General features: G+C 44.4%; 2 protein-coding genes across 2 annotated transcripts in view; one reads left to right on the forward strand and one right to left on the reverse strand.

Moving 5' to 3' along the window:
* The window catches only part of COG3 (component of oligomeric golgi complex 3), a 141,683-nt gene that overhangs the window by 15,305 nt on the left and 100,412 nt on the right, over window positions 1-25,966 (reverse strand). The gene's annotated exons all lie outside the window — the stretch shown is intronic.
* Window positions 1-25,966, forward strand: part of ERICH6B (glutamate rich 6B) — a 54,780-nt gene that overhangs the window by 4,398 nt on the left and 24,416 nt on the right. The window contains exons 2-6 of the mRNA XM_036889745.2: window positions 8,644-9,234; window positions 10,004-10,062; window positions 14,105-14,153; window positions 17,572-17,762; window positions 25,305-25,373. Coding sequence (XP_036745640.2) covers window positions 8,696-9,234; window positions 10,004-10,062; window positions 14,105-14,153; window positions 17,572-17,762; window positions 25,305-25,373 — 907 coding nt within the window. The 5' untranslated portion in view covers window positions 8,644-8,695. The remainder of the gene's footprint in view (window positions 1-8,643; window positions 9,235-10,003; window positions 10,063-14,104; window positions 14,154-17,571; window positions 17,763-25,304; window positions 25,374-25,966) is intronic.

Genomic DNA, 25,966 nt, shown 5'->3' on the forward strand with positions numbered 1-25,966 from the left:
ATCTGACACATGGAAAATATTTAATAATTGTTTGTGGCAAGAAAGGGAAAAGGGATGGGAGGGAGACTTGGAAGATGATCATTTTCAGTAGCACACTGTATAGGTCTGTTTAATACATTGGATGATAGAATCAGATTCACAAATATCTGAGCAGCCTGGAAGGCTGAGGCAAAGCCAGCAAGATGAAATTTAATATTTATCCATCTAAATACCTGTATCAGGTTCAAAAAAATAAATTTTAGTTTAGCACACATACAAAAAGAGAAAAAACAAGTAAAAGAACATAAAAGCTACCTTCAAATATTTGCAGCCTGCTGTGGAGCAAATATGTTGTGTGCAACTCCAGGCTGCAGACTCGGGAAGGCTGGTTCAAAGCCCAAGGGAGGAAGATTTAGCAGCAGAAATCCATAATTTGTTACAGGCTAAATACAGGGCCTGGCAGATAAAAATGGGGGCTGTGATCTTCCTTATCATTATGACCAGCATCATCATCATTGCCTCTTACTTACGGGAGTTATCCAGCAGCCCGCCTCAGGAAGCACTGGGCTTCCATCCCTGGAAATCCAGGTTATCACTGGGTAGCCACCTGTCTGGGGTGTTTGTCGACCTGCCCCCTTAACCCCTGGCTTCCCTTTCTCCACAACCCCATGATTGGAAGAACAGCATTCGGTGTGTCCTGCGTAGTGACAGCTACAGATACACTGCCCGGCTGAGCTCTCTGTCTCCTCTGAAAAGCAGCCTTGCCCTCCCTGCATTGGTTGCGGTGTGTCTCCTGCCCGCAACCTCGCCAAGGCATCTCTGATGTTGAAAAATAAAATTGCTTTGTGTGAAAGCTCTTTTAATCTTACATAGATACAAATGCCTTGTTTCTTTGGGGATGGGCCAAACAGCTCTTAGTATTTCAGAATTAATCTTATTAAAGAAAGCTCTGTTTCATCCCCACTGCTATTTGCCAGATATGCTGAATAATTCCACACTGGTTCCTACTGCCACTTTATGGTGCACTCTTTCCAGATTTATGTTGCCCAAGAAAACATACTGGTGGGTTTAGGCTGAACAATGGCACTCCCACTTCTGTATGAATGCTGTAGTTGCAGAAATGTTCCTTTATATATCTTCATCTCATTTTCTTAATTTAAGAAAAGGAAAGAAAAAGAGAGGATAGGAGGAGCTTGCTTATTATGATGAATAACAAAATGAAATGATGAAGTTGGTTCACTAACTATTCAACTCAATATAATTACTTACGATAAAGAATCAGTATTACTAAGAAAAATGGAGTTCATACAGGGTAATTATCAGTTCTCTCTTTCCAAAGAATATAGGAAAACCTTGATTTGATTACCAAGCTTATAAAAACATTTTGTATATAAATGTATACTTTATATATGAGTATATCTATCAGTCCAGTCAAATACTGACTTCTTCCCTCCCAACACACTTCCAGATCTTCTCCATTAGGAGCTGTGCAACCACATGAAATAATCATTCATTTACTCATTTCAACAAATATTTCTTGACTACTCTGTGCCAGGCATTATTCTAGGTGGCCGGAATACAGAGGCAAACAAGAGAGCAAAGTTTCTGTTCTCCAATATAGAGATCAATGAACATGAAGCAAATGTTATGAAGAAAAACAACATAAGATACATAGTGATTGGGGGTGAGGGTGGTTCTGGGGAAATTTTAAATCAATTGCTCAGGGAAGGTGCACCTCACTGGGGAGGTGACAGTTGAGCTGAAACTTGAGGAGGAGGAGCCCGGCATTTGCAGATCTGGATGAAGAACTTTCCCGACAATGGGAAGGACTAATGGAAGAACCCTGAGGTGGGAAGAGGTGGTAATGTGGTGAGCAAGGGGAGGCCTGGGATCCCAGGAGGGTGAGGAAGGAACCAGGGCCACCTGGGCAGGCTTTGGAGGCTTTTAGAGTGAAGAGGAAACCACTGAGGGTTTTCAACAAGGAAACAACATGATCTAATTTATATGTCTAAAAGATCAGCTCTCTAAAGAATGGATTATTGGAGAGCAAGAGCCAAAGCAGGGGTGAATAAAGGTTGACTCCAAGTTTCTATGTCCTAGCAACTGTGTGAATTATACCAGAGGCCCGCAAACTTTCTCAATTCACAGCACCCTTAATGTCTCAGTCAATTTTTCAGTGTACCCCCCCACCCAGACCCAAATAAATCCTTAACAGTGATCATTTATCAGTTATTTCCAAATAACTCAATAAATATTTGTGTCCCATCCTTATGTCACATATTTATGTCACAACACCATACAGAAATTGAAAGAAAGAAATAACACTTTTATTTCATTCTTTAATAGCCACAGTGACTTAGTAAGGTAATGTGTATGCCCATTCTCCGATCTTGGAATCAGTTTACACATTACCACCCTCATTTCCTATTCAACCCTGATTTTTGCAAAGTATTTGCTTCTTACCTCAATGACTGCCAAAAAAACCTAGCTTTGCAAAATATGCCATCTTTGAAAAGAATGCAGCATAATCTAAAGTTAGTAACAGATGTAATATCCAACAGATGTCGACTGCTGCTGTTTTCCTCAAAAATATAAAATCTACAACAGCACCCTGTGAGTTCTCTGTGGTACCCAGGGCGCCTTAGGGCTTGGATTGGTCACACCATTTAGTGACAGAGATAAGGGGTGACAGGGGAGGCACTATAAGTCAGGGCTGCTTAGGTTTGATGTCCATGGTGAACATTCAAGGAGAGCTACTGACCAACGAAGATTAAGGAAGAAATATGCACTACAAAAATAAATTCTATTCAATAGGAAAAAGCTCCACTATCCAGTGTTCTTAGGAAATGAGGTATCCTCTGGCTGATTTCTGGGTAACTAAGAGCTAACCAGAAAATGTTTTCCTTTCAGCTGTTATTGTTGAACAATCTCTAGGCTTGGACTAGTTCACTCCCTGACATTGTAAGCATTCAGCCGTGAACATAAGTAACTAAGCATAACTGTTGCTGCATTGTTGTGCATCTTGAAGGCTCCACAGTCATGACTGCAAATAATTCTTGTTCTCCCTGTCAGCCACACCATGATCCCAAAACCAACATGTCAAGATAGATCTCCATGAGGTCGAATTTCTTTTCCTACTGTAAATGCATTTTAAATGCATTGCATTTCTTTCCCATCAAGAGCACAGCATTAGATGAATCCTAGATGTGACCACCAAAAGGGCACCCAAAGAAATGTAAATGCAGAATTAAAATCCCTTTTCCACAAATTCTATAATCCAAAAAGTTCTGAAAACCTGAACTTCTTGCTAAGTTTGTGGCAAACTCTTTGACCATAAAACTTGACCTGCTAGAGCTCAGTTGGAAGCACAATGCACCATAAACTGATGTGGGCTATTCAGTTTTTCTTTATCCACTCATTGTGAAAATTTGTTTTGCTACAGAAGTACTAATATGATTCACTACAGGGTGCTGACCTGGACCCCGCTAGAGTTGAAATACATATATAATTCATTCACCATAAGGCCAGTCTTGATCAGAAGAAAGTCTGAATTCCACAGCACAGCTGGACCCAAGGGTTTTGAATAAGGGAGACTCTGGGCAAAAAGGAACCTAGAGCTCATCTAGGTCAGTCCATTAATATTAGAAATGAGAAAAGAAGCCTAAACACATGTGTGGGAGGAGCAGCGAACGTGTTCAAAATCACATAGTTTGGAGCTCAGCCAAGACCGTGCTGGTTCCCCTGCCGCAGGGCCCCATAAGGCAGCCTGTGCACATGCTCACACGCGTGGAGAACGCAGGGGCCTCAGCACACCGGGTCAACAGGGCACACCCAAAATTTGCTTCCACTGGGATCTGAGTTACCTGAAAATGAATATGGTATCTGCTGTAACAGTTATCAATGACCCCATTTGGTTTCTAATAAATCTTAAGATTTGAGGAGGGTCCATTCAAAGGTCTCCTTATGACTGTTGAAAATTAGTCCAATAAACTTTTACCTGATGATGTCTTTTCATCTAAATGAATTTCTTTTTAGCAAGTAGAAACTCTAAATATTTTTTCTGTTCTTTAAAATGATTGCCATTAGAGCTTCTAAATATTTGAAGGAATCACTAAGCACTTGAGTTGTAAAGACTACAAAGGTAACATATCTCACTCATCTTCTCTTTTGCAGTGTGGTTTAGACTTGGAGTTGGACAGACCTAGTATGGAATCCTAAATATGGGGCTTGGTAGCTGCGGCCAAAGGCCAATTACCTAACCTTTATAAGCCCTGGTTTTCTTAAAGTCTCTTGCTTTACGGAATTTGTATGAATCTTTAAATTTTTTAAAATGTAAAATACCTTATTCTGTTCTAGGCACAAAGGAAAGGCTCCATCTCCGATAGAAACCCAGCTTCGCTCTCCCATTCTCACCCTCTTTACTTTATCACCAGAATGATTGCTTAGCTAGAAGGTGTGTAAGAGGCTGTCAGAACTAAAGCCAGTGCCTTAAAAACTTGTTTTAGTTACTGGTATCTTCCTCCTTTATTTCAACCAAGGATGTTCAGGGATCCTCGCCTCAACCCCTCAGGATGACAAATGGAATCTGAAAGAAAACCTCAAACACAGTGTGGAAGGGGTTTGTGTAGATATAAATCTGTAAGATTGTGATGGTTTGTTGACTTTTAATATAAAGTTTTAGTCTTCTGCACTAAATAAGAGTATGCACATAATCAGTAAATACTCTTGGCAAAGTGCATAGCACATTATTAATTTTTTTCTTTGCTCTTACATTTATTTGTTTATTCATCTCTTTCATTTTTTCATTCATTTATTTATGCAATAGTTATTACTGCGTGCCCATTATGTGCCAGGCACCATGCTAGGCCTGGCATTCAGTGTTGAGCTATGTAAACAAACACGAAGCCTTGGGCAAAGTCCCCACTTCTCTACACAGGCCAAAAAGATAAGACCAATGCACCCTAGGCAAAGGAGGGGACCTAGTGCATCTTTTGTTTTCCCTCTTTGGCTAGAAACATGGCTTTATTTTTTGATAGAGACAGAGAACTATAGCTCTACTATAAAAAGAACAGCAGGACCCATGTGGTGAAGAGCCTGCCTGAGAATCAAGCAGGTTGCAGGTGCTGGTGGGACAGAAGCAGAAATGCCAAGTGCAGTTCCCTCCGCACTGCTGCGTCCAGGTAGGGAAGCGAGCCCAGGGTTGCCTGAGGCTCCTATTTCCAAGAGAAGTCAGAGCCCTGATTTTTTTGTTAAACTGCCAATTTTAAATATTCGCTCTGATTTTTTAAAATTCTTTAAGCTGAATAAATATGTCTGCCAGCCTGCTTTGTTGGAGGCTGGTCCACAGGTCAATGAGCTGATTTTAACCAGGTATTATAAAGTTGATGTTTCCTGCTGTGATCACAGAAATTAACCTGCAATCTGTCAGAAACTAGAGTCAAAATGAGTCAAGATCTGAATCATAAGTCAAAACCAGAACGCTGGCCTCAGACACTGGGGATCAGGTTGCCATTACTATTTATGTCTGCCTGATGGCTTTTTTTTATAAATTTCTAGAATTAAAAGGAGAACATCTAGAGTGCAATTTCTTTTCTGATCTGTGAAATGAGAATGCAACAGGAGCCTTTTTACAAGGCCTGATGAGAAAATGGAAAGAAAAGACTCTTAACACTGACTGACAGCATGCTGTTGGTGAATGCACGCAGGGCTGTCTGGGGGACTGGCAGATTTTGATCTTTGATCTTAAGCAGCTAAAAATGAAAGACAGGTGATCCCTGAAGTGTAAGCATGCCTTTGATGGAATGGCTGGTGCCTCTATGTGTTCCTGCACCACTCCCAGGGCAGAACAGACTTCCCTCTCCAATTACTCTTGCTGTCCTTGGTCCATTCCTTCTTCTTCTGGTTTATAGAGATGTCATTAGGAGCACAGACTCAGACAGCTATAGTAAGTCCTGTGGCTTTGAGTCAAAAGAAGCCTGGAGGGACTCCTTTAAAACAGAAGGGACCGCCATGGACATAGACATAGGCCCCAAAACTTCCCTGTAGCTCACCCTTTGCCACAAAGACAGTATCCTCCACCCTCACCTCATGTGTGACTTATACCTCACCTCCTCCAAAAAGCACTGGAAATAGCCTGCATGAAAAGACATATGTATCACAGAGCTGTTAAAGAATAGAGAAGAGAGCAAGTCCACTGCAGGCCGAGCTCTCAGTCTCTGCTATTTCTTAACTACCTGCAAATAGCCACAAGACCCCTCTTGCTCCAGAATTGCTTTTATCATGTCAGCTTCCCAGTCACCATCCAATACAAATAGTTCATAATGGGTTTTCAAGCTCTCCACCCACTGGCTCTACTTTTATTTTTACTGCCTTGCCATCTGTCTATCTGCCAGGTCAGTTTGTCCTGCCTACACAGGTCTGCTTACTCCCCACCCTCCCAACCTTTCAAAATACCAAACTATCCATGAGGTCTTTTTTCTTCTCTTTCCCCAATCCTGCTACCAATTCTTTTCTAGATGTAGGTGTTGTGAAGCTGCCTGTCACAGGGTGAGTTCTCTAGAAATAGACTCTAAGATTCAAACTTTTGAGATGTAACCCGTTGAGATGTGAAATATTTATTAGGGACCAACACCTGAGAAAGGGCACAGAGGCAGGTCTGGCCAAGGAGAGAATACTGAAGGGCAGACTTGGCAAGCTTGGCCCATCTGGTAGGGAGCTCCGGGGGGACGCCTCACCTCAGAGGTGTCCTGCCTGAGGACAGCTGGAATTCAATACCCCCACCTTGCTTAGTCACTGGATGTGGGCTGCTCTGAGAAGGGCACAACTTCTGGGAGGCGGCTTTCTGCAGCTGAAGCAGATCCTAAAGGGGCTTGTGGGTGGAGGCTGCCTGTGGACTGTGTCTCCACAGCTGGACAGCAAACCCTTCTTTGAGGAGAGGTCTGGTCATTGCACCCCTATGTTCACCACACTGCCCCTGCTAATCCTATCAGAATCCAATAATCCAAGGGCTCTAGCAACCCTCTGGAATGAGCCCCAAATAAGACCACTGGCCCATTACAAACATCTTTACATATCCCCTCCTCCCGTCGGACATCATTTGCACATACGCTACAAAGTGGGCCTCGTGATCTCATCTGGCTGGTTCCTTGGAAAAGAGCTTCCCAATCAGAGATCCAAGAAAAGGGAGGCCAAGGTATTTACCTCTCAAGTCTTTGGAGCAAACAGGAGGATTCTGTGCAGGTTGACTCTACAATGAGCAGCCTCTTCAACTTATCCCATTGTGCAGAGTAAATATTATCATTTTTTAAACTTTGGCATACACTGTCTTAGAGTTATCTATTCTTGTCCCCCCATTCATTTACTGGTCATATATTTATTGGACATCTATTAAGTGTCAGGCACCAAGCTAACCATCAGAGATAGAGTGGGGAACCGGTTACATAAAGTCACTGTCACTGAGATACTTACAGTCTAGTGGAGAAGAAAGACTGAACAAATAAACACAGAAACACAGTTAGAAATAGAGATAAGTTCTCTAGGAGAGGATAATGGGGTGGCAGAGTAGGGTAGGAATGGTAAGAGATAAAGGCAGAGAGACTGGCAGGTACCAGATTCCCAGGTCCCTGGGAGCCCTGGAATGCTGTTTACTTTTTATTCTAAGTGCAAGGGAAAACTACTGGGGGATTTTTAGGCAATGGATGTCATGATCTGATTTACATTTTCACAAACACAGTTCATGGCAAATGACAGGCAGGGCAGCAGTGATCACAGGGAGGCCAGCTAAGAGCGGGTTGCTGTAATCCTGACCAAAGACGACGTGCTTCCCCGTGAGTGGTCACAGTGGAGAGAGAAAAGAGGGGGAGGATTCCAACTACAATTTTAAACAAGAATCAATCTTCCCTACCCTCAAGAAGTTCACACTCTGTTGGAAAGACACACAAACAAATTTAAAATAGCAAAACACCTATTTTAATGGAAGCACAGAAGGTCGGATAGAGCACAGGAGGGAGCATGGGAGACAGCCCAGGGGCCCCAAAGTGCTCACAGTCATGTTGAAGCTGGGAAGCAAAACTAAGTAGGCATTTGCCGAGCGAACAAACAGCAAGTGCGGCTTCCAGCAGGCGGACCGTGTATGTGGCAGTGGTGAGGTGTGACTTGCCGGCCTCCAACTACAGGGGTCCTCACTGCCCAAGGCCCCAGCGCCTGGGTCTATGCCACCCTGCCTGTACTGCTTCCACTGTGCTTGTCACTTTGTGTATAGGAATCTATTTGCTGGTTTTTCTTCCCAGATTTCAAGCCCCTGGCAAACAATCTTTGTCTCGTTTATTGTGGCAATAAATATTTCTTGATGAATAAATAAAAGTCTTCTGTAATTACTGCTCCACTAAACACGGATCACTCCTTCACTTTCCAGCCCTCCGACTTCTTATTGTGTGGTAACTTCAAAGGTTGTGCCTGCAGATGTGGTCTCTCTGATCAGCTCCTTGAGGGTAAACCCTCTGTTCCCTCTTTTTGAGCCTTTTCATGGATCTCCAGGTACCACTTTGCAAACTCAAAGGGCCAGCCACAAATTATTGGATGAAATGAGTGAACAAAAATGATTTAAATAGATATGCAGTAGACAATCACTGACTAATGGGATGGTATTCCTCTCTTGGTTGCCAGGATGATGACGTGACTCTGGCTGCTGCTGAAGGGTCTCATCTGCTTCCCCAACATGTCAGATGAAAATAATCAGCCATCAGGAGGAGCATCGCCTCCTTACCCTCCCACAACTTCCGGACATTCTGCACAGACCTTATCTTCAGAGGAAGAGGATAATGAGGGAGATGAGGAGCGTTCAGGGGGAGAATCTCTATTTCCTGAAAAGGAGAATGTGGAGGTGAATGAGCATCTGGAAGAAGAAGAATTCCTTTCCAACCTAGAGGAAGACCAGTATCTGGAGGAAGAAACAAACCTGAAAGGAAAGGATTATCTGTATGAACAGAAGTATCTGAATAAAGCAAAGTACCTACAGAAGGAAAAGCATCTAGAAAAAAAAGAACATCTGCTGGAAAAGTATCTGGAAAAGGGTGAGTGTCTTGAGGAGAGAGAGTATGTAGGAAAGGGTAAGTATCTGAAAGGAAAAGAGCATCTGGAAGGGAGTGAGCTGGAGGAGGACCTGCCAAAAGACGGTAGCTCCAGTTCACAACACCCAGGAAAAAACAACAAACCAGATACAGACAGCCAAAGCTCACACTGTCAACCCTACCCACGGTGCTGACAGGTAGGAAGGCTCCTTGCTGATCCAGATCTATTCACAACTTCAGTAGCCCTGCTCCACAGCGCTGTGCCCAGACAGCGGACAGGGAGGCCTGATGAATACACACTGCCTATTCATAAGACAGCAAAACAAAAAAAATACATCCCCATAATTTGTATCTTTTCCTTTCCTTATTGCAACAGTAATACATGTGCATTATGGATGTTTGAGAAACTATATACGAGCAAAGAAAAGAAAGCAAAAATCACTACCATCCAGAGATGATAATCACTTTCACACTTTGATTATATTCTCCCCAGACTTCAGTGTTTGTAACCTGCTTTTTAAGGTGCATTTACTTATGTGTTTATACATTGTAATTATAGATAAATATTACAGACTTCTATGAATATCATTCCATTGTTAAATTTTCTACAAATCATTTCAATAGCCACATCACATTGTACTGTATTTTCAAACCATGTTTTTAATTGATCCCGTTACTGATCATTCATTGTTTCTGATTTTTCTTCTTTTGTGTTACAGCTAAATCTTATCAATAACCTCTAATTATTTCCTAGAGTACCTTCCCACATTTGTTGCTAGGTCAACAGACACTAGTATGCTTCTCAGGGTGCCCATCCAGCCCCTAGAAGGCATCCTCCTACCCTGCTGGTGAGTCTTTAACTTTGGAGTGATTTCCTCAACCTAAGGCTGACATTTTTCTAGTACTATTTCTGCAATTGGCAACTTTTCATTAAATTGGGCTTTCTTATTTGGCAGTGGCCTCCTTGTGCTATTGCTAGAAGCAGCTAATATGCCTTCACACATAGACCCAAATGGTATCTTTCCTAGGGGTCATGAGTCTAGGTGGCCATATCCAACTAAGTACAGAAAATTTGAGATCCAGGTCATCTGCATCATCCTAATTTTGATCTAGAAGTAAAAGTAAACTATTTTCCTGGATCTGGTTCCATTATTAACTGCAAGCATCACGGGTAACTTGAATTTTTAATCCCAATCTGATTACACACAACCTATATCCTAAAAGCTGGGTGTTCCCAGCAGCCACACAGGCATTTTACCCTTATGCCCTTCTCCATCAAGTCAGAATGTATCATCCTAGATTCCCACCTCCTACCACCCTCATGGAAGTTGAGTTGGGGCATTGGAGAGGTAATTCCTCTATTGTTGGGAAACTCTCTTGTTTTGTGTGTTTTGTGTGCCTCTATCATTAAACTACCTCCCAGAATCCTAATATCACTGCTGCTCAAGTACCAAGTGTAATTCTAATGCTGAAAAGTAGCATTCAGGAGATTTCTTCTGCACAGTATGAATCAAGCATTCTTAACATGCCCCCTCTATGTGCTACACTTTTGCAAATATATTACCCACTAGAGAAGGACAAATACAATGCTGTCAAGTGAATGGAAGTGTGGATAAAGCAAAAGCTGTGAAAATAAATGTCCTACTAGCATAATTTAGAGAGATACTGAAAAATTGTCTAGGAATGCTAAAATGCCTTTAAAGGCACAGGGAAGAATGTCTTGGTCTGTGAAAATCCACAGTACCAAACCAGATTTACAATCTGATTTGACATTCCCATTAAAGGCCTCACCATATGCTGGATTTTCTGACTCTGTCTCGACAGCGTTTATATCCATACTTTACAAAAACTACTTGGAACCTCTGGGGAGAGGTCAGTCGTGTGTGGCTACTGGTTATTTAGTGGCATTGATTCATAAGACTCAAAAGAATTTACATAAACATTTCTTTATGTGGATTTTTCTCCTAATACTTTTAAGATACAACTTTGCTTATCCCTTGTTTTGAACCTCAGTGCCTAAGGAGAGTACCTTCCTAGCCCATAGCAGATGCTTAGTAAATGCAAATTGAATCAAGTTCAATTTCATTCATCTCATAAAGTCAGGCATATATATACACACACATGCATGCACACACCCACATTTATTTTTAAAAACAGCTTTATGAATTAATTGGCATCTATAAAATGAGCTTTAAAAAAGACAAATGGGCTTCTATCTCTCATGTGGAAGGATTAATTACTAGAGATTAGTGGTGGAGCACTAAGTCAGGTATTCTCAGGCCCCATTTGAGCTCAGCAGGAAAGAGTGCCATGATCAAATAGGGATGTCTGCCCAGGGTCAGGTGCAGAGGCCAAACATGAGGGCGACTTACTTATCTATTTGGTGATAGATAGGAGTCTGTTGCAAAGAGCACTATTTCTTCCTCTCTCGGGAGCTTGACTGCTTATTAGTTGGAGGAGCTTGGGAAAATAACTTAACCTCTCTGCGTCCTGGTGTTCTTAACTGTGTGTGAGAAATAACAACAGACCTATCTTATAGGGTGTTTGTAAGGATTAAAGGGGTTAAGCTATATAAAGCACTATGATCTATATCAGGCACGTAGCATTTTAAGCCTACATAAATGTTAACTATAATTATTATTATTATTCTATTATATTGCATTTGGTTATTCCCCTACCATTGACTTGTGAAGGGTAGTTTACACTCCCCTGGCCACATTCCAACCCTCCTCGCCCAGCCCTTTGTGAAATGAACATAACAAAATGAGGAGAAGGTGCCATGAACTAGGGTGTGGGAGGGATCTGTGCCCCACCCAACTGCTCTGCAGGCAGGTCAGTTCAGAGATTCCCACCAGCCTGGACAAGTCAGTGCAGGGTCACACTAACAACCTCTGTCCACCTCTCTTCTTTAAAGGGATGATTTTCCCCATGGTTTTCAGGGAAACCCAATAAAATTAGATCAGCAACTTGAATATAAATGCAGCATCAAATGCTACTGAATAATCAGTAGCCACATATGACTGACCTCCCCCCAGAGGTTCCAAATAGTTTTTGTAAAGTATGGGTATAAATGCTGGGGAGTCAGAGTCAGAAAATCCAGCACATGGTGAGGCCTTTAATGGGACTGTCACTTACATGTTCTATGTGTAAAAATACCTTTCTTCACAATGTGGTTGATATAATTAAATGAAAGAACATATCTGGAAATGCTTTGCAAGCTCTCCCGCACCATGCAATTGTACAGTGTAAAAATACTCTTCTGATCTCACAAGATGCAGGAGGTGCTAGAAGGAAGAATTATGATCTATATTACTATCATGCTGTCACAGAACATAAACATCCCCCTCCCCCACCCTGTAATGAGGCCCTTTTTGTGTTTTTAGAACCCAAAAACTTCCTGAAGATGAATTCTGCTCTGGGGCAAATAATTCCATAGGGATGTCACAGTATATTAATTTCAATTCATAAAATTTTTTCTTAATAGTACTTTAATACATACATGATCTGCTGGATTTGAATTTCTTTACCCTTGCTACCTCCTCTTCAGGGGCTGCAAATGCAGTTTGGCCTAAATGCTGTGAATCAGCTGCCATTTCTAATTGACGGTGTATGTCCCAACAGCCGTTTCCAACACAGCACCTAGCAAGTCTGTGCATTTAAGAAGAAAGTTTCAAGATACACGTAGTGAGGCAGGAATGGGGGAGCCAGGCAACTCGGGAAGCAGCAAAGTTCACAGATTGCGACACAGCTTCTTCCCAACCAGTGCGCCTGGAGTTGGCCCCTGGTGGGAGGAGGTACTGGTGGCCAGCGGCCCCCATCTCCGTGCTGCTCCCACACAAACAGCATCTCCCTCTGGCACCTTGCCTGGGAGGTCAGCGTACAGTCCAGTGGCATGGGGCTTATACTGTGCACCTTACAGTCTTGGTCTCCTTTAGTTCCCGGCCACTGTGTACCCCCACTTCACAAATGAGGAACCCGGAGTCCGAGGAAGTCGCGTGAGCGCTCCAGGCCTCGGAGAGCGGAGAAGCCTGGACAGGCTCCCGAGAACTCCTCTCCTTTCTCTTTACTCCCCTTTCTTTGCTCCTTTCCTTCCTCCTTTCGTCTTTTGTTTCTGCTTTTCAATAAATTATGTGCATATTTTAAGTGTAGAAGAGTGACATGAAAAGAAACAAAATCTACTTCTTTTCTTAATGGAAAATTTTAAAAATGTGAAGTAGAAAAATAGTACCCAATCTACCAATTCCAAATTTAATTAAATCAGATCCACACTTCAGTGATTTTTTATTCTGTCCCTCCTGCCCTTATTTTTTGCATATTTGGTGGTGGTGGACCTTGTTTTGTTGTTTTGTTTTTTTACTGTTTTAAATATGCTGTATATGCAAGGTTGTGTTTAACTTTTGTAACTTAGCACTACGGCCTCATTATTTACCTGTGTTGCTTAACTTTTGTAGATACCAAGCCAAGTAATATTCCTCAGTAATACCATCACATGGGTAAACTCTGGATAAGTGTACATGTTGAACATTTAAGTTTCAAACTCAAATTTCCTGGTTCTCATTTCTCTACTTCCACTGTGCCATTCTTTATTACTGGAACTGATGGCATGTTTTATCCCAACCATACATGAAATTCTTGATGTTATATCATTGAAGGCAAGCACTCATGTGATTAAATGACACAAGCAGTTTCTTTAAAATTAAAAATAATTTTTAAAATATTTATATTTTTTGAACCTAGTCACCCTCCTGTACGTACATCATTCATCCTGATACAGGGAAGCCTCTGTGTCAAAAGATTAACAAAGTAAACCTGAATGTCCTAAATCCTTGATTTCATGAAAAGTATCTTCTTGAGCTCTCTTTGATTTTATAAAATTTCAACCTCCTAATTTCTAAGGAAACTGTTAAGAGAGACAACACTAAGGAAAAGAAATATAGGAACATTCTATAAATCAGGGCCTCTCCACCCCAACCCAGTATCACACACTTAACATTTTTGAATAGAAAGGAAGATGCTCTTTTTTTCAATATTGGCTTTCTGTTCTTTTTTTCCAATAGAATTCAAGGTGGCTGATTCATCACAAATTCTGCCTAATCTTGCTGCAAGGTACTAGTTCTCTTTTTGTACAAATCAGGTGGAAATTCACGCTTTGGGCTGATGCTTCCAGAGCCTTTGCAGTCCTCAAGACAGGGTGGCACTGGGGGTGCAGGGGCTGGAGGAGGGCTCCAGTGGGAGTGTCTCCTGGAAGCCACTCACAAAGGACCTCCCATTACTGCTCCGCGCTGCCACTTGGTCACTCACAGGGTGAGGGGTGGGTCCCACAGTCAGAATCCTGGGCACCCAGAGATGTAGAGATGAAAGGGCAGGAGCCGTCTGAGTTTGGAGAGAAGTCTGAACTGGGGAGAGACAGCAGAGGGCTGGTGGGCAGAGCTCGTGGTGAAGAGATGAATGAACACCCAAAAGGAAGTTGTCATCCTCTTTACTCAGGCAAATTTCCAAGGTCTAAATTACTCATCAGTAAGTATTCATTAAACTGCCACAGGGCTTGGCACATACTAGAAGTCAATAGCACACCTATGGGATAAATGAGAAATGCCTCCTGTATACTCAGCTCTTAGAAACCAAGGTGGGGGGTACACAAGACCTCTGGATCACAGTCCTTGTCCTCGAGTCTCACCCTCTCCATTCCCCCACCAAAGGATGACTGGGGGAAGTGGACTGATGCCAGATAGAGGAAAGCACGAGGCCAGTTTGGGCATGAGGAGAGGCAGGAATGAAATCTCAGCTCTGCTGCACAGTAATCATGGGGTAGCCCTCAGCCTGGCAAGGCCAGTGCCCCATTCCTGCTCTCCACCGGCTCCTCCATTTCTTGCTTCACATTTCCCAGGGCCCAGCAGCACAGATCTGACAGAATCATCCCCACTGAAGCAGTGTGTAAGAGGGGGTGGCTTTTCAAAAGGCCCCCTTCACCTCGTTACTGACACAGCGTATCAGTGTGGCAGTGAAGGGCCCTGACAGTGACGTGACCGCCAGAAAGGCTGGGACTGAGAACAGGGACTCTGGAGTCCGGCTGTCTGGGTTTGAATGCAGCTCCCCCACCCACCCACCTGTGGGGCCATGGGGCAGCCATCTCCTTGTGCCTCAGTTCCCTGTAGAATGGGATGGGGCAGTAAGAACTTCGGCCTCGTGGGACTGAGGTGATGCCTAAATGAGAACTAGCCCCTGAGGAGCACCCAGAACGGCGGCCAGCACACAGCACATGCTCAGTACGTGCTCAGGGCTCCCTGCTGCTCCCATGAGACACCACGTGGAAACGTAGAATGCCAAGAGCAAAAATCATGATTCTTGGGCAGCTTTATTCCAAACACATGCACCCATCTGATCCTTCATTCATACTTCAGCAGAGTGGTTTTCTGTCCCTGGGGCCCCAAGAAGCACAGAGAGGCCCTGTATGGTCTTTGGCTTGGCTCCCAGAGTCCAGGTCTGGGTCTTGGGGTGCTCAGAGAAGCCCTGGCTTTTCCTGACACAACACTGCTAAGAGACTGAACCCTCCACAGACCCCTTAGCCAAGGCAAACACAGCCATGTCTGTTAAACTGCGGTGGTGGGAAAGAGGAGCAGATTCAGGTCAAGCACTTTTTTCGTAGGTCCCTCATAAACAGGAAGTCTCCCTCTCTCACTCCACACACGTGTCCCATGGGTCCCCCAGCCACACACCAGGCCTCTTTTCCACTCTGAACCAGCTGCAGAAGAAGGCCTGGAATTGCCAAAGTTCCCAGGGACATAGGATCCAATGGCTCCTCCTTGTAATTCTCCCCACTGCCAATGGGGCAGGGAGTGGTGTCTGGTTCAGGTAGGCAGGAACCCAGGTCCTGTTTCCCAGGGGCTGAGGCCACAGCAGAGCCCTGGCAGGTGCCCCAGAGGCCTTGCCATGTCCCAGCCTGGGGAGACCAAGGCAGCGAGAGTGGAAGTGGCCAGAGTGGCCCGCCACTTCCTTTAGTACGATCCCTGTGCGTGTTTGGCAGCTTTGACTTCTCTAAGTCCTTCTATGAGGACTTCATTATCTCTTGGGGTCCCAGTGGGCACCTGGTGAGTGAAGACCGTCAGTCTCCCACTGGGAAGAGAAAGCCTGGGGGAGTCTCCTGATCTGGCCTTGAGGCCTGGAGCAGGGTAAGAGCTGACACTTGCCCAGAAAGCTCACCTGTGTCCACTAGTTCTTGATCCCTGGGTCACGTGACCTAGGATGCAAGCATCTTGCCACTTGATCCAGGGCCCCTTTTCAAAGGCGCATCTTGAGAATACGGCTATTGTGCCCTAGCCTGCAGACCCAGGCCTTCCCAGGAGCCCACCGGAAGTAGCACAACATCCTCCTGGAACCCCCACAGGCGCTGAAGGCAGAACAGCTTTCCTAGGGCACCTCCCGGCTAGAGCAAGTGACCTCCTTTCTCCTCAACCTTTTCACCCTCCGCCTCAGACTGTAGCCCCTGAGTCCCTTCCTGTCCCTGCAAAGGGGGGCCCAGACCCAGACAGTGTGCGGGCCTGCTCACAGACTGCTGATCATCTCACTTCCCCTATAAGGACAACAGCAGCCCCCTTGCCCTCACCCACTCTCATTTTGTCCTCACTGTAGGGACCTTTGGGGCAGGTATTATCATCAAAAAGGTACAGAAACTGAGCACAGAGAAGTTACATTACTTACTCAGCATTACTCCAGGGTGATGCAAGAGACAAGATTTAAGCCCAGATCAGCTGACTCCAAAGGCTGTGTTTCCCTACCCACCATGGTCACCGCCCATTCACATGCTGGGCATGTTCCCTTACACCTGCCTCTGCCAGCTGGCCAGTTTATGTGCCATGACTCCAGGGCCAAGATACCCCAAAGACTTACAGTTTCTTACCCCCAGATAAAAGCCAGAGGTTCCTGAGGAAGGAGCTGGTGAGGTGGGTGCGTTTGGGTCATCCCTTTGATCCCAAGCTGCCGGAGAGCAGGAACTGCACTTCATACCCAACTGCCTGTCATCAGGCCCCGCAGAAACCTTCCCCACAGTGGGGGCTTTGTGGTGGGCAGACGAGGAGGACAGACCTCATGGCCTGACTTTAAGCTGCTGCAGAATCTACTTTGCTGTTTGTTCCACTCGCCTGAGGCAGCTGCGAGGCAGGCAGGGGGCCACGGGCATGAGCAGGGGGTGATCCAGGAAGAGTGGAGAATATTCTGGAACATCAGCCTGTTGGTTAGGGAAGCCGGGCCCACTGGCCTTGGAAAGCATCCACAGATCCTTTCACTCAGAGTGGAGGAGCAGTTGGCCACATGGGGCCCTGTTGCCCAGAATGGCACAAGGCCTGTTTTCCGTGATCCATGAGCTGGCCCCTCCCGGCCTTGTGACGCAGCCCATCTGGGACGGGCGGAGGTCTGCAGGGGTGGGAGAGCAGCCACCGCCCCCCCAGCTTCCCAGCAGGCCGTGGCACTGGGACCCTAACCTAGCCTCTGTTTGGAAGCTGACCCACCCCTCGCTCCCCTCTGCCAGGAACCTGGCTTCTGGCACCGCCCAGGGGACCCCCTTGTCCAGCGGTGCCGCTCCTCCCTTCGCTGCCTCTGCCAGGGAGTCTCCTCTCTCGAACACGGTGGCTCCCTCATCGTGCATGCAATGGAATGGAGAATCTCTGACTTGGCAACACCAGGGCACGCAGACGGAGTGGACCTATGAGAGCATGTCGGGTAAGGGAAACGGCCCTGCCTGGGCAGCACGTGTACGTGAAATACCCTGGCTCGAGCACTGCCACTCATGCTAATGATGTGTGCTGCTGCTGCTGCCCTCCGAGGTCGTATTTCGGACAAGAAGTTAAATTCTTCTACCGGCCCTGCCAGCCCCGCCCTTCATCCCAGACCCCTCAGGCAAAGGGCATCCGCAAAGTGCTGGAACAGATACCGTCCTCAATCTTTCCCTGTTTCTTCATTAGTCTTCCTGCTCTTCTACACGAACACAGCCCTACTTCCCTCAGAGACGCAGGCCAGTCCTTCCCAGAGTACAGGCAGTTCCCTGAGGCGACAGGCCATATCCAACAACCACGTGGCAGCGACATGGGTCTTGGGCCCACCCCAGAGTCTGTCTCAGCGTGCAGTCAAATACAGCCCTGATTCAGAACCAGCCCAAAACATCCCCAACATGAGCTTTTGTGGTCACAACTGGGGGACACTCGAGAGTTCAGCACGATTGCACTGAGGATCTCAATCCCCTACCCAATTAAGCCCAAAGGCACCCTCACTCTAGGATCCTGGGGATGGAAAACTGAACAGCATTTCTTGCCATTATTAATCATTGAAATCCAGCCTTAGTGAGACTGATCCATCATGGATTCACAGGTTCATTTCACACTGTAGTCACGGCAGCAGTAAATTAGATTCGCCATCACCTCACTTCCTTGCCCCCATCCATGCCTGCTTTATTTAGTGGCTCCAATGTGGTTGAATGAAAATTAGGAGCCAGAACTCTGCGAGGGAGAGGCTGAGGACAGGCCTGCACAAGCCAGGGGCTCATGCGCAGGCTGCATGGGATGCAGAGTATTTTACAGGCTAAATTGGTTCATGTGGGACTTTTGTCAGCATGAGTGCTCCCATGGAGCCCTGAGAACTGGAACCATTTCAACTAGAACCAAGCATGAGAGCTGGGAGAAATCTGAGCATTTATCTAAATATTCATAAGCAGGGTTCTAAAAGTCATTTACTGGGTAACTGCCTGTAAAGCACTAATACTAAGCTTGAGAGGATGTAGGTGAGAAGAAAGGAGGCAGGAGAAGGTTAGGGTATGGCAGGTGGGGCACCAGAGCCTGTGGCGCACCACTGCGGACCCACCTCCAGAGAAAGGCCCTCCTCAAATCATCTTTTATTTGACCTGTTCGTTCATGATCCTCTTGGTCCCTAAGCTAATCTTGTCTGTATCTAATTCAGGTTGTAAGCATTCAGCATATTTGGTCTGTAAGGGCTTGTTTTACAGCCAAGTGTCTTTCTAATACTGAGTTCCTTAAAGCCAGTATATATTTAGTGTTTAGTAAAGTCTAGCCACCCACAGTGAATGCCTGCTGATTAAATTCTGTGACATAGTGAGCCTGGACCAAATGTACGGACTGTTTTGGAGCCGCTAAGCCAGTGTTGATGACATACTACAGCTTCCTACAGTCACATGACAGGATGGTTGTTACAGCAGAGATTGAAATTGAAGGAAAAGCAAGCAATTCCTTAAAATTATTGCTTTTTTTTTTGCTTTTCCTTTCTGCCTAAGGTTTAAAATCTCTTTCTGGAGACTCTTGGTAGTAACTGGGCAAAACTTGCCAGTAATAGGTACATGATTATGTCTGGCCAGAGAAATGGAGCGAATATATGACAGAGAGACTGCAGTGAGAGTTGTGAGAGGAGTGACAGGGGGGTGCAGGAGGGAACCAGGAAGTATGCAGCTCCAGGAAGCTGGAAGAGCTGAAAACCACTTCAAGAGGAGGTAAAGGAAAGAAACACAGGGAAAATGATCAGGCCACGAAGGAAAGCCAGTCTCTCTGCAGAGCACTAATGATTCCTAAATGTGACAGATGCAAAATAGAATCTGCTTTCAGTCCAGGGCATAAGCCCCCTGTCCACTTGGAGAACACAGACAATCGAGGCCACAACATCCAAGGGCTGGCAGTGTGGGGCCGAGGGCCAGCAGGAGCGGGCGGGCAGCAGGGATTGGTTCCGCTGCCCCACAAGGCCTGGACTGTGTGGCCCATCACCCGGTGCCTATAAAGATACAGACTCCCCCCCTTCCTTTGCAGGGTCCCTGCCAGGATTCTAATCAAGCTCCCCAGAGAACTCTTAGGCATGGGAACATTAGCACACTGGCGAACCTCAAAAATAGAATGGATTTCATGGGCAAAAGGTTCCTACTTTTAAAGCATTTTATTATTATGCTTTTACACAGCAAGTCCCTTCTCAACAAGTAAGACTTTGAACTGGATATGGAAGGGAACACCCAGACCAGTCCTGGAAACCTATTACTACAGAGAGTGGCAGCTCTGACATGGAAGGAATGCTAAAGGCACCAGCATTCCTCACGAGCGCCCCCTCCCCTATCATAGGAGAAAGTGTTTGAAGGAGGGCCAGAAAGACTATGCCCCAGCTGTCTACCTGTCCAGGCACAGAGCAGGGTCATAAACAAAGTACACCAGAAGACCTAACGCAGAGCACTATATCCACGCTTGCAGATATCCTCAAGACTTAGTGCCTGTCACATAACAAGCCTCTACAAATATCTGATCAATGTTTGTGAAACTGCTGTGGAATCCTCCTCTGGTTCAAGATCAGCTATGGTGAGCAGAGGGTGCATCCTACTCCCAAGATGCAGTCTTGGTAGGAAGGGGGCTGTGTAAATATATACATAGAGACACTGTGTGTACAGAAATGTGGGTGAGAATAAAGAGAGGGGAAGTGCTATCAGTAGAGTAGTTTACTTCAAGCCACCTGGCCATGCAAAGAAGAAAGTTAAGAAGATGGTTGGAAACTCCCAAATGCGCAAACTGCTGTTTGCACAGTACCCTGCAGTGGACTCAGATTTTGAAGGGTCACAAGCAGAGGCTAAAAAGATGAGAACATCACCTATAACAAAAGTAGAAAAGTGCTCAAACTTTATGAATAGTGTCGGGAGAGCTGAAGCCCAGGATAAACTTACTTTTACCAAAAGATAATAATCATCATCATCATACTGCAGGTAGTAACTAAAGAAGGAGCCCTTTTAGAAAATGATGGGGGCCAAAGGAAATCAAGGCAGACAGGGCCACGGTTTAGCACAATGTTGAGGAGTGATTCAGAGAAGGTCAGGTTCGCCAATGACTGTTTAATTTTGACTTCACTGTGAAGGAAAATGATATTCTAGGGTGCAAAAAAATTGGGCAAGAAATAGCAGAAACAAAAGATTGGTGAAAAGATCAGAGAGAATGGTAAATGCTGTGTTCTGACTGATATAAAATATACCCCAAGTATCTATAGAGTGAGAACATAGCTTAATCATGTTTAAGGTTTTTGAGGAATCATGGAATACTGGGGAAAGGAGCCTGTGACCAACTGGGAGTAAATACTGAGAGCAAAATGACCACAAGAAACCAGCACAGGATCAGCAAGAACAAATCAGGAAATCCTGGCTTTCAGGTCATTTTTTGGCAAAGCTATCAGGGGACTGTGGGAAGCCAGTAGGCCCAAATTCTACAACACGTTTCATTTTCAAAGTCTTCCTGATGTTCTTGTAGACAAGATGGAGAAATACCAGGTAGATGTTAATGTAGGATAATGAAATGATAACTGTTGAATAACCACCCAGAGATCCTGCTGAAGGATCAGAGTCAATCCAGTTCCCAGTGAGCAGCCTTGGGGCTCTGTCCAGCACATTTTACCATAGACTTGGATACAAACGTAGAAGGAATATTTATATTTGTAGATGACCTGAAGCTATTGGGTGATGGGGATAATAAAATCAATTCTAAAAGATCTGGACAGGCAGAAACACTGGACCGGGACTAGCTAGATAAAATATAATGGTAATTTAATTTCTATTCATGATAAAAACTCTCAACAAAATGGGTATAGAGGGTAAGTACCTCAACATAATAAAGGCCATATATAATAAACCCACAGCCAACATCATACTGAACAGCGAGAAGCTGAAAACTTTTCCTCTAAGATCGGGAACAAGACAGGGATGCCCACTCTCCCCACAGTTATTCAACATAGTACGGGAGGTCCTAGCCACGGCAACTAGACAAAACAAACAAATACAAGGAATCCAGATTGGTAAAGAAGAAGTCAAACTGTCACTATTTGCAGATGACGTGATATGAAAAACCCTAAAGACTCCACTCCAAAACTACTAGAACTAATATCAGAATTCAGCAAAACTGCAGGATAAAAAATTAATACACAGAAATCTGTGGCTTTCCTATACACTAACAATGAACTAATAGAGAAATCAGGAAAACAATTCCATTCACAATAGCATCAAAAAGAATAAAATACCTAGGAATAAACCTTACCAAGGAAGTGAAAGAACTATACCCTAAAAACTACAAGACACTCTTAAGAGAAATAAAAGAGGACACTAACAAATGGAAACTCATCCCATGCTCTTGGCTAGGAAGAATTAATATTGTCAAAATGGCCATCCTGCCCAAAGCAATCTACAGATTCAATGCAATCCCTATCAAATTACCAACAGCATTCTTCAATGAACTGGAACAAATAGTTCAAAAATTCATATGGAACCACCTAAGACCCCAAATAGCCAAAGCAATCCTAAGAAGCAAGAATTAAGTGGGGGGGATCTCACTCTCCCCAACTTCAAGCTCTACTACAAAGCCACAGTAATCAAGACAATTTGGCACTGGCACAAGAACAAACCACAAACCAGTGGAACAGAATAGAGACTCGAGACATTAACCCAAACATATATGGTCAATTAATATATGATAAAGGAGCCATGGACATACAATGAGGAAATGACAGCCTCTTCAACAGTTGGTGTTGGCAAAAGTGGACAGCTACATGTAAGAGAATGAAACTGGATCATTGTCTAACCCCATACACAAAAGTAAACTCCAAATGGATCAAATACCTGAATGTAAGTCATGAAACCATAAAACTATTAGAAAAAAACATAGGCAAAAATCTCTTAGACATAAACATGAGCAACTTCTTCATGAACATATCTCCCTGGGCAAGGGAAACAAAACTAAAAATGAACAAGTGGGGCTATACCAAGCTGAAAAGCTTCTGTACAGCAAAGGACACCATCAGTAGAACAAAAAGGTATCCTACAGTATGGGAGAATATATTCATAAATAACAGATCCGATAAAGACCTGACATCCAAAATATATAAAGAGCTCATGCACCTCAACAAACAAAAAGCAAATAATCCAATTTAAAAATGGGCAGAGGATCTGAACAGACAGTTCTCCAAAGAAGAAATTCAGATGGCCAACAGGCACATGAAAAGATGCTCCACGTTGCTTGTCATCAGAGAAATGCAAATTAAAACCACAATGAGATATCACCTCACACCAGTAAGGATCGCCACCATCCAAAAAACAAACAACAACAAATGTTGGCCAGGTTGTGGAGAAAAGGGAACCCTCCTACACTGCTGGTGGGAATGTAAATTAGTTCAACCATTGTGGAAAGCAGTATGGAGGTTCCTCAGAAAGCTCAAAATAGAAATGCCATTTGACCCAGGAATTCCACTTCTAGGAATTTACCCTAAGAATGCAGCAGCCACGTTTGAAAAAGACAGATGCACCCCTATGTTTATCACAGCACTATTTACAATAGCCAAGAAATGGAAGCAACCTAAGTGTCCATCAGTAGATGAATGGATACAGAAGATGTGGTACATATACACAATGGAATATTATTCAGCCATAAGAAGAAAACAAATCCTACCATTTGCAACAACATGGATGGAGCTTGAGGGTATTATGCTCAGTGAAATAAGCCAGGCAGAGAAAGACAAGTACCAAATGATTTCACTCATATGTGGAGCATAAGAACAAAGAAAAAACTGAAGAAACAACAGAACCCAAGAATAGACTAACAGTTACCAAAGGGAAAGGGACTGGGAAGGATGGGTGGGAAGGAAGGGATAAGGGACAGGGGGAAGAAAGGGGACGTTATGATTAGCATGTATAATGTGGGGGGAGGGATGTGCAACACAGAGAAGACAAGTAGTGACTCTACAGCATCTTACTACACTGATGGACAGTGACTGTAATGGGGTTTGTGGGGAGGAACTTGGTGAAGTGGGACCCTAGTAAACATAACGTTCCTCATGTAATTGTAGATTATTAATGTTACCAAAAAATATATATGTATAATGGTAATTTGTATAAGCTCCTGTACATAGGCCCACAGAAACAGCAGGATAGAGAAGTACAAGGGGGAAGCCCTGTTTGTTATAGATGCTTACTCAACCACAAGCTCAATAAATCAATGATATGGCTGGTGTGACTGCCAGGAAAATTAATATAACTAAATATAATTATAAGGTTGTAAAAAGGGGGATTAGTCCTGCCCCAGCCTGCATGAGAGGGCCAGTCCCAGGACACCTATTTGGTTGGAGGGCACAACACTATCTGAGTGCTAGAAGCAGACTGGGGCTCAGAGGCAAAGGTAACATAAGGCAGGTCAGTAGACTATGCAATACAAAGAACAGTTGAAGCAGAGGGTGGTGTTAAGTCTGGAAGACATTGACCCTGAGACAGGATAACAGCCTGCAAATATCTGCTGATGTGTCAGTCACACAAACCCGAGACCTGGCTCTCCATCTATACTGAAGGGCTGGGATAGGACCACCTTCAGAGAAACATATTAAGAAAAGGAAATTATTCCTAAGAGTCTGAGCCATGCCACAGTGGAATGAGTTTTCTTACAAGTTGCAGAGTTCCTTGTGTGTGGAGGGCTCAGCCTCAGTGGAGGATCTAGTGGACACAGAAACCCAACCTCCAAGCCTGACGCACATAAGCAGATGGAGCAGTTTGTCTCTGTGTTTTCATCATGGGCCTGTTCCTCTCTGCTACCAACAATGGGGTGTTCTGTGTGTGCACACATGTGCATACCTGTTTTTAGGAGCAGGAAGGAGAGGTGGGGTGAGGGGGGTGGGCAAAAAGGAAGAGGGAACCCAAAATTCCATAAGACATAAAATAAGGGTAACCAAGAACTTAAGAAAGTTCTCAAAAAATAAGACCAACCTCCCACTGCATACCCTTAGGGATCTGTACTAGCCAGCCCCCACCATGCCCCTCTCAGAAAGCCACAGAACACCAGAGATGCCCACTTCCCACGGTGACAGGCATACCCCAGAATGCTTCTACATGGCCTTGCAGCCACTTGGTTCTCTGGTTCCTACAGGAAGAGAAATATCTCCAAAAATCTTGCCCCAACCCCAGCGGTCCTGGCTATCCTGGGAACCCTAACTGGCCCCATGGTGAGCAGAGGAGGAGGACACAGGGAAGGACACGTTTCCAGGCCACTGCTTTAGGCAGTGCTAGAGTAAGTTAGCAGAGCTAAAGAGGAGGAGGGGAGGGAGAGGGAGCATCCAACCCATGCCAGCAGGGCCCGCCAACTCAGGTGTCCCCTCTGATGGTCAGCCTGGCATGCAGGGAAGAACTCAAACCCTAAACATCTGGCACAAACCTACTAGTAAGTGTGAGGTTAAAATCATTAACATCCATCCTCTTTTGTCTTTCAACAGCATCTATAAAATTACCATTAGCAATGGAACAAGAAAGCTCAACGGCAATACTAACCTCCTCAAAGGCAGGTTCGGAAGGTATTTTAATTTTATGATTTTATAATGATTTTAAATGACTTGCAGAAGTTAAAAGTCCATCCACAAGAAGGTAAGAAGCACAGAATTAGCCTTCCCCCAGTAAAGAAAGCCTGCCCCCAGCCTCTTTGGGCCATGCTAGACTAGGGCAACCTTAATTTAAGCCTGTGGCCAAGGCATTGTTTCTATGACTTAGTGCGGGCTCTATGCTCAGGTGAGAAACAGAGCCAAATCAGAATGCTTTTAAATTTGAATTAAAATTAAATTTTGGCTCTTCAGTGAAACTTGTGTCCATCTCGTGTGTCCATTTCCTAATTGGATTGTTTGTTTCTTATGTTAAATTTTGAGAGGTCTTCATGTAGCCTAGATAATAGCCCTTTGTCATGTGGTTCGCAGATATATTTTTCCAAGTAGTTTACAGTTTGTAGCTTGTCTTTACATCCTCTTCATGTGGATTTTTACAGAGGGAAATGTTTAATTTTGATGAGATTCAGTTGATCAGTTTTTCCTTTCTGGATAGCGCTTTTGCTGTCAAGCCTGAGAACTATTCACATAGTCATAGATCCTGAAGGTTTCCCATGTGGTTT

This window comes from Manis pentadactyla, chromosome 17 (assembly GCF_030020395.1).
Source record: "Manis pentadactyla isolate mManPen7 chromosome 17, mManPen7.hap1, whole genome shotgun sequence".
Classification (NCBI taxonomy): Eukaryota; Metazoa; Chordata; class Mammalia; order Pholidota; family Manidae; genus Manis; species Manis pentadactyla.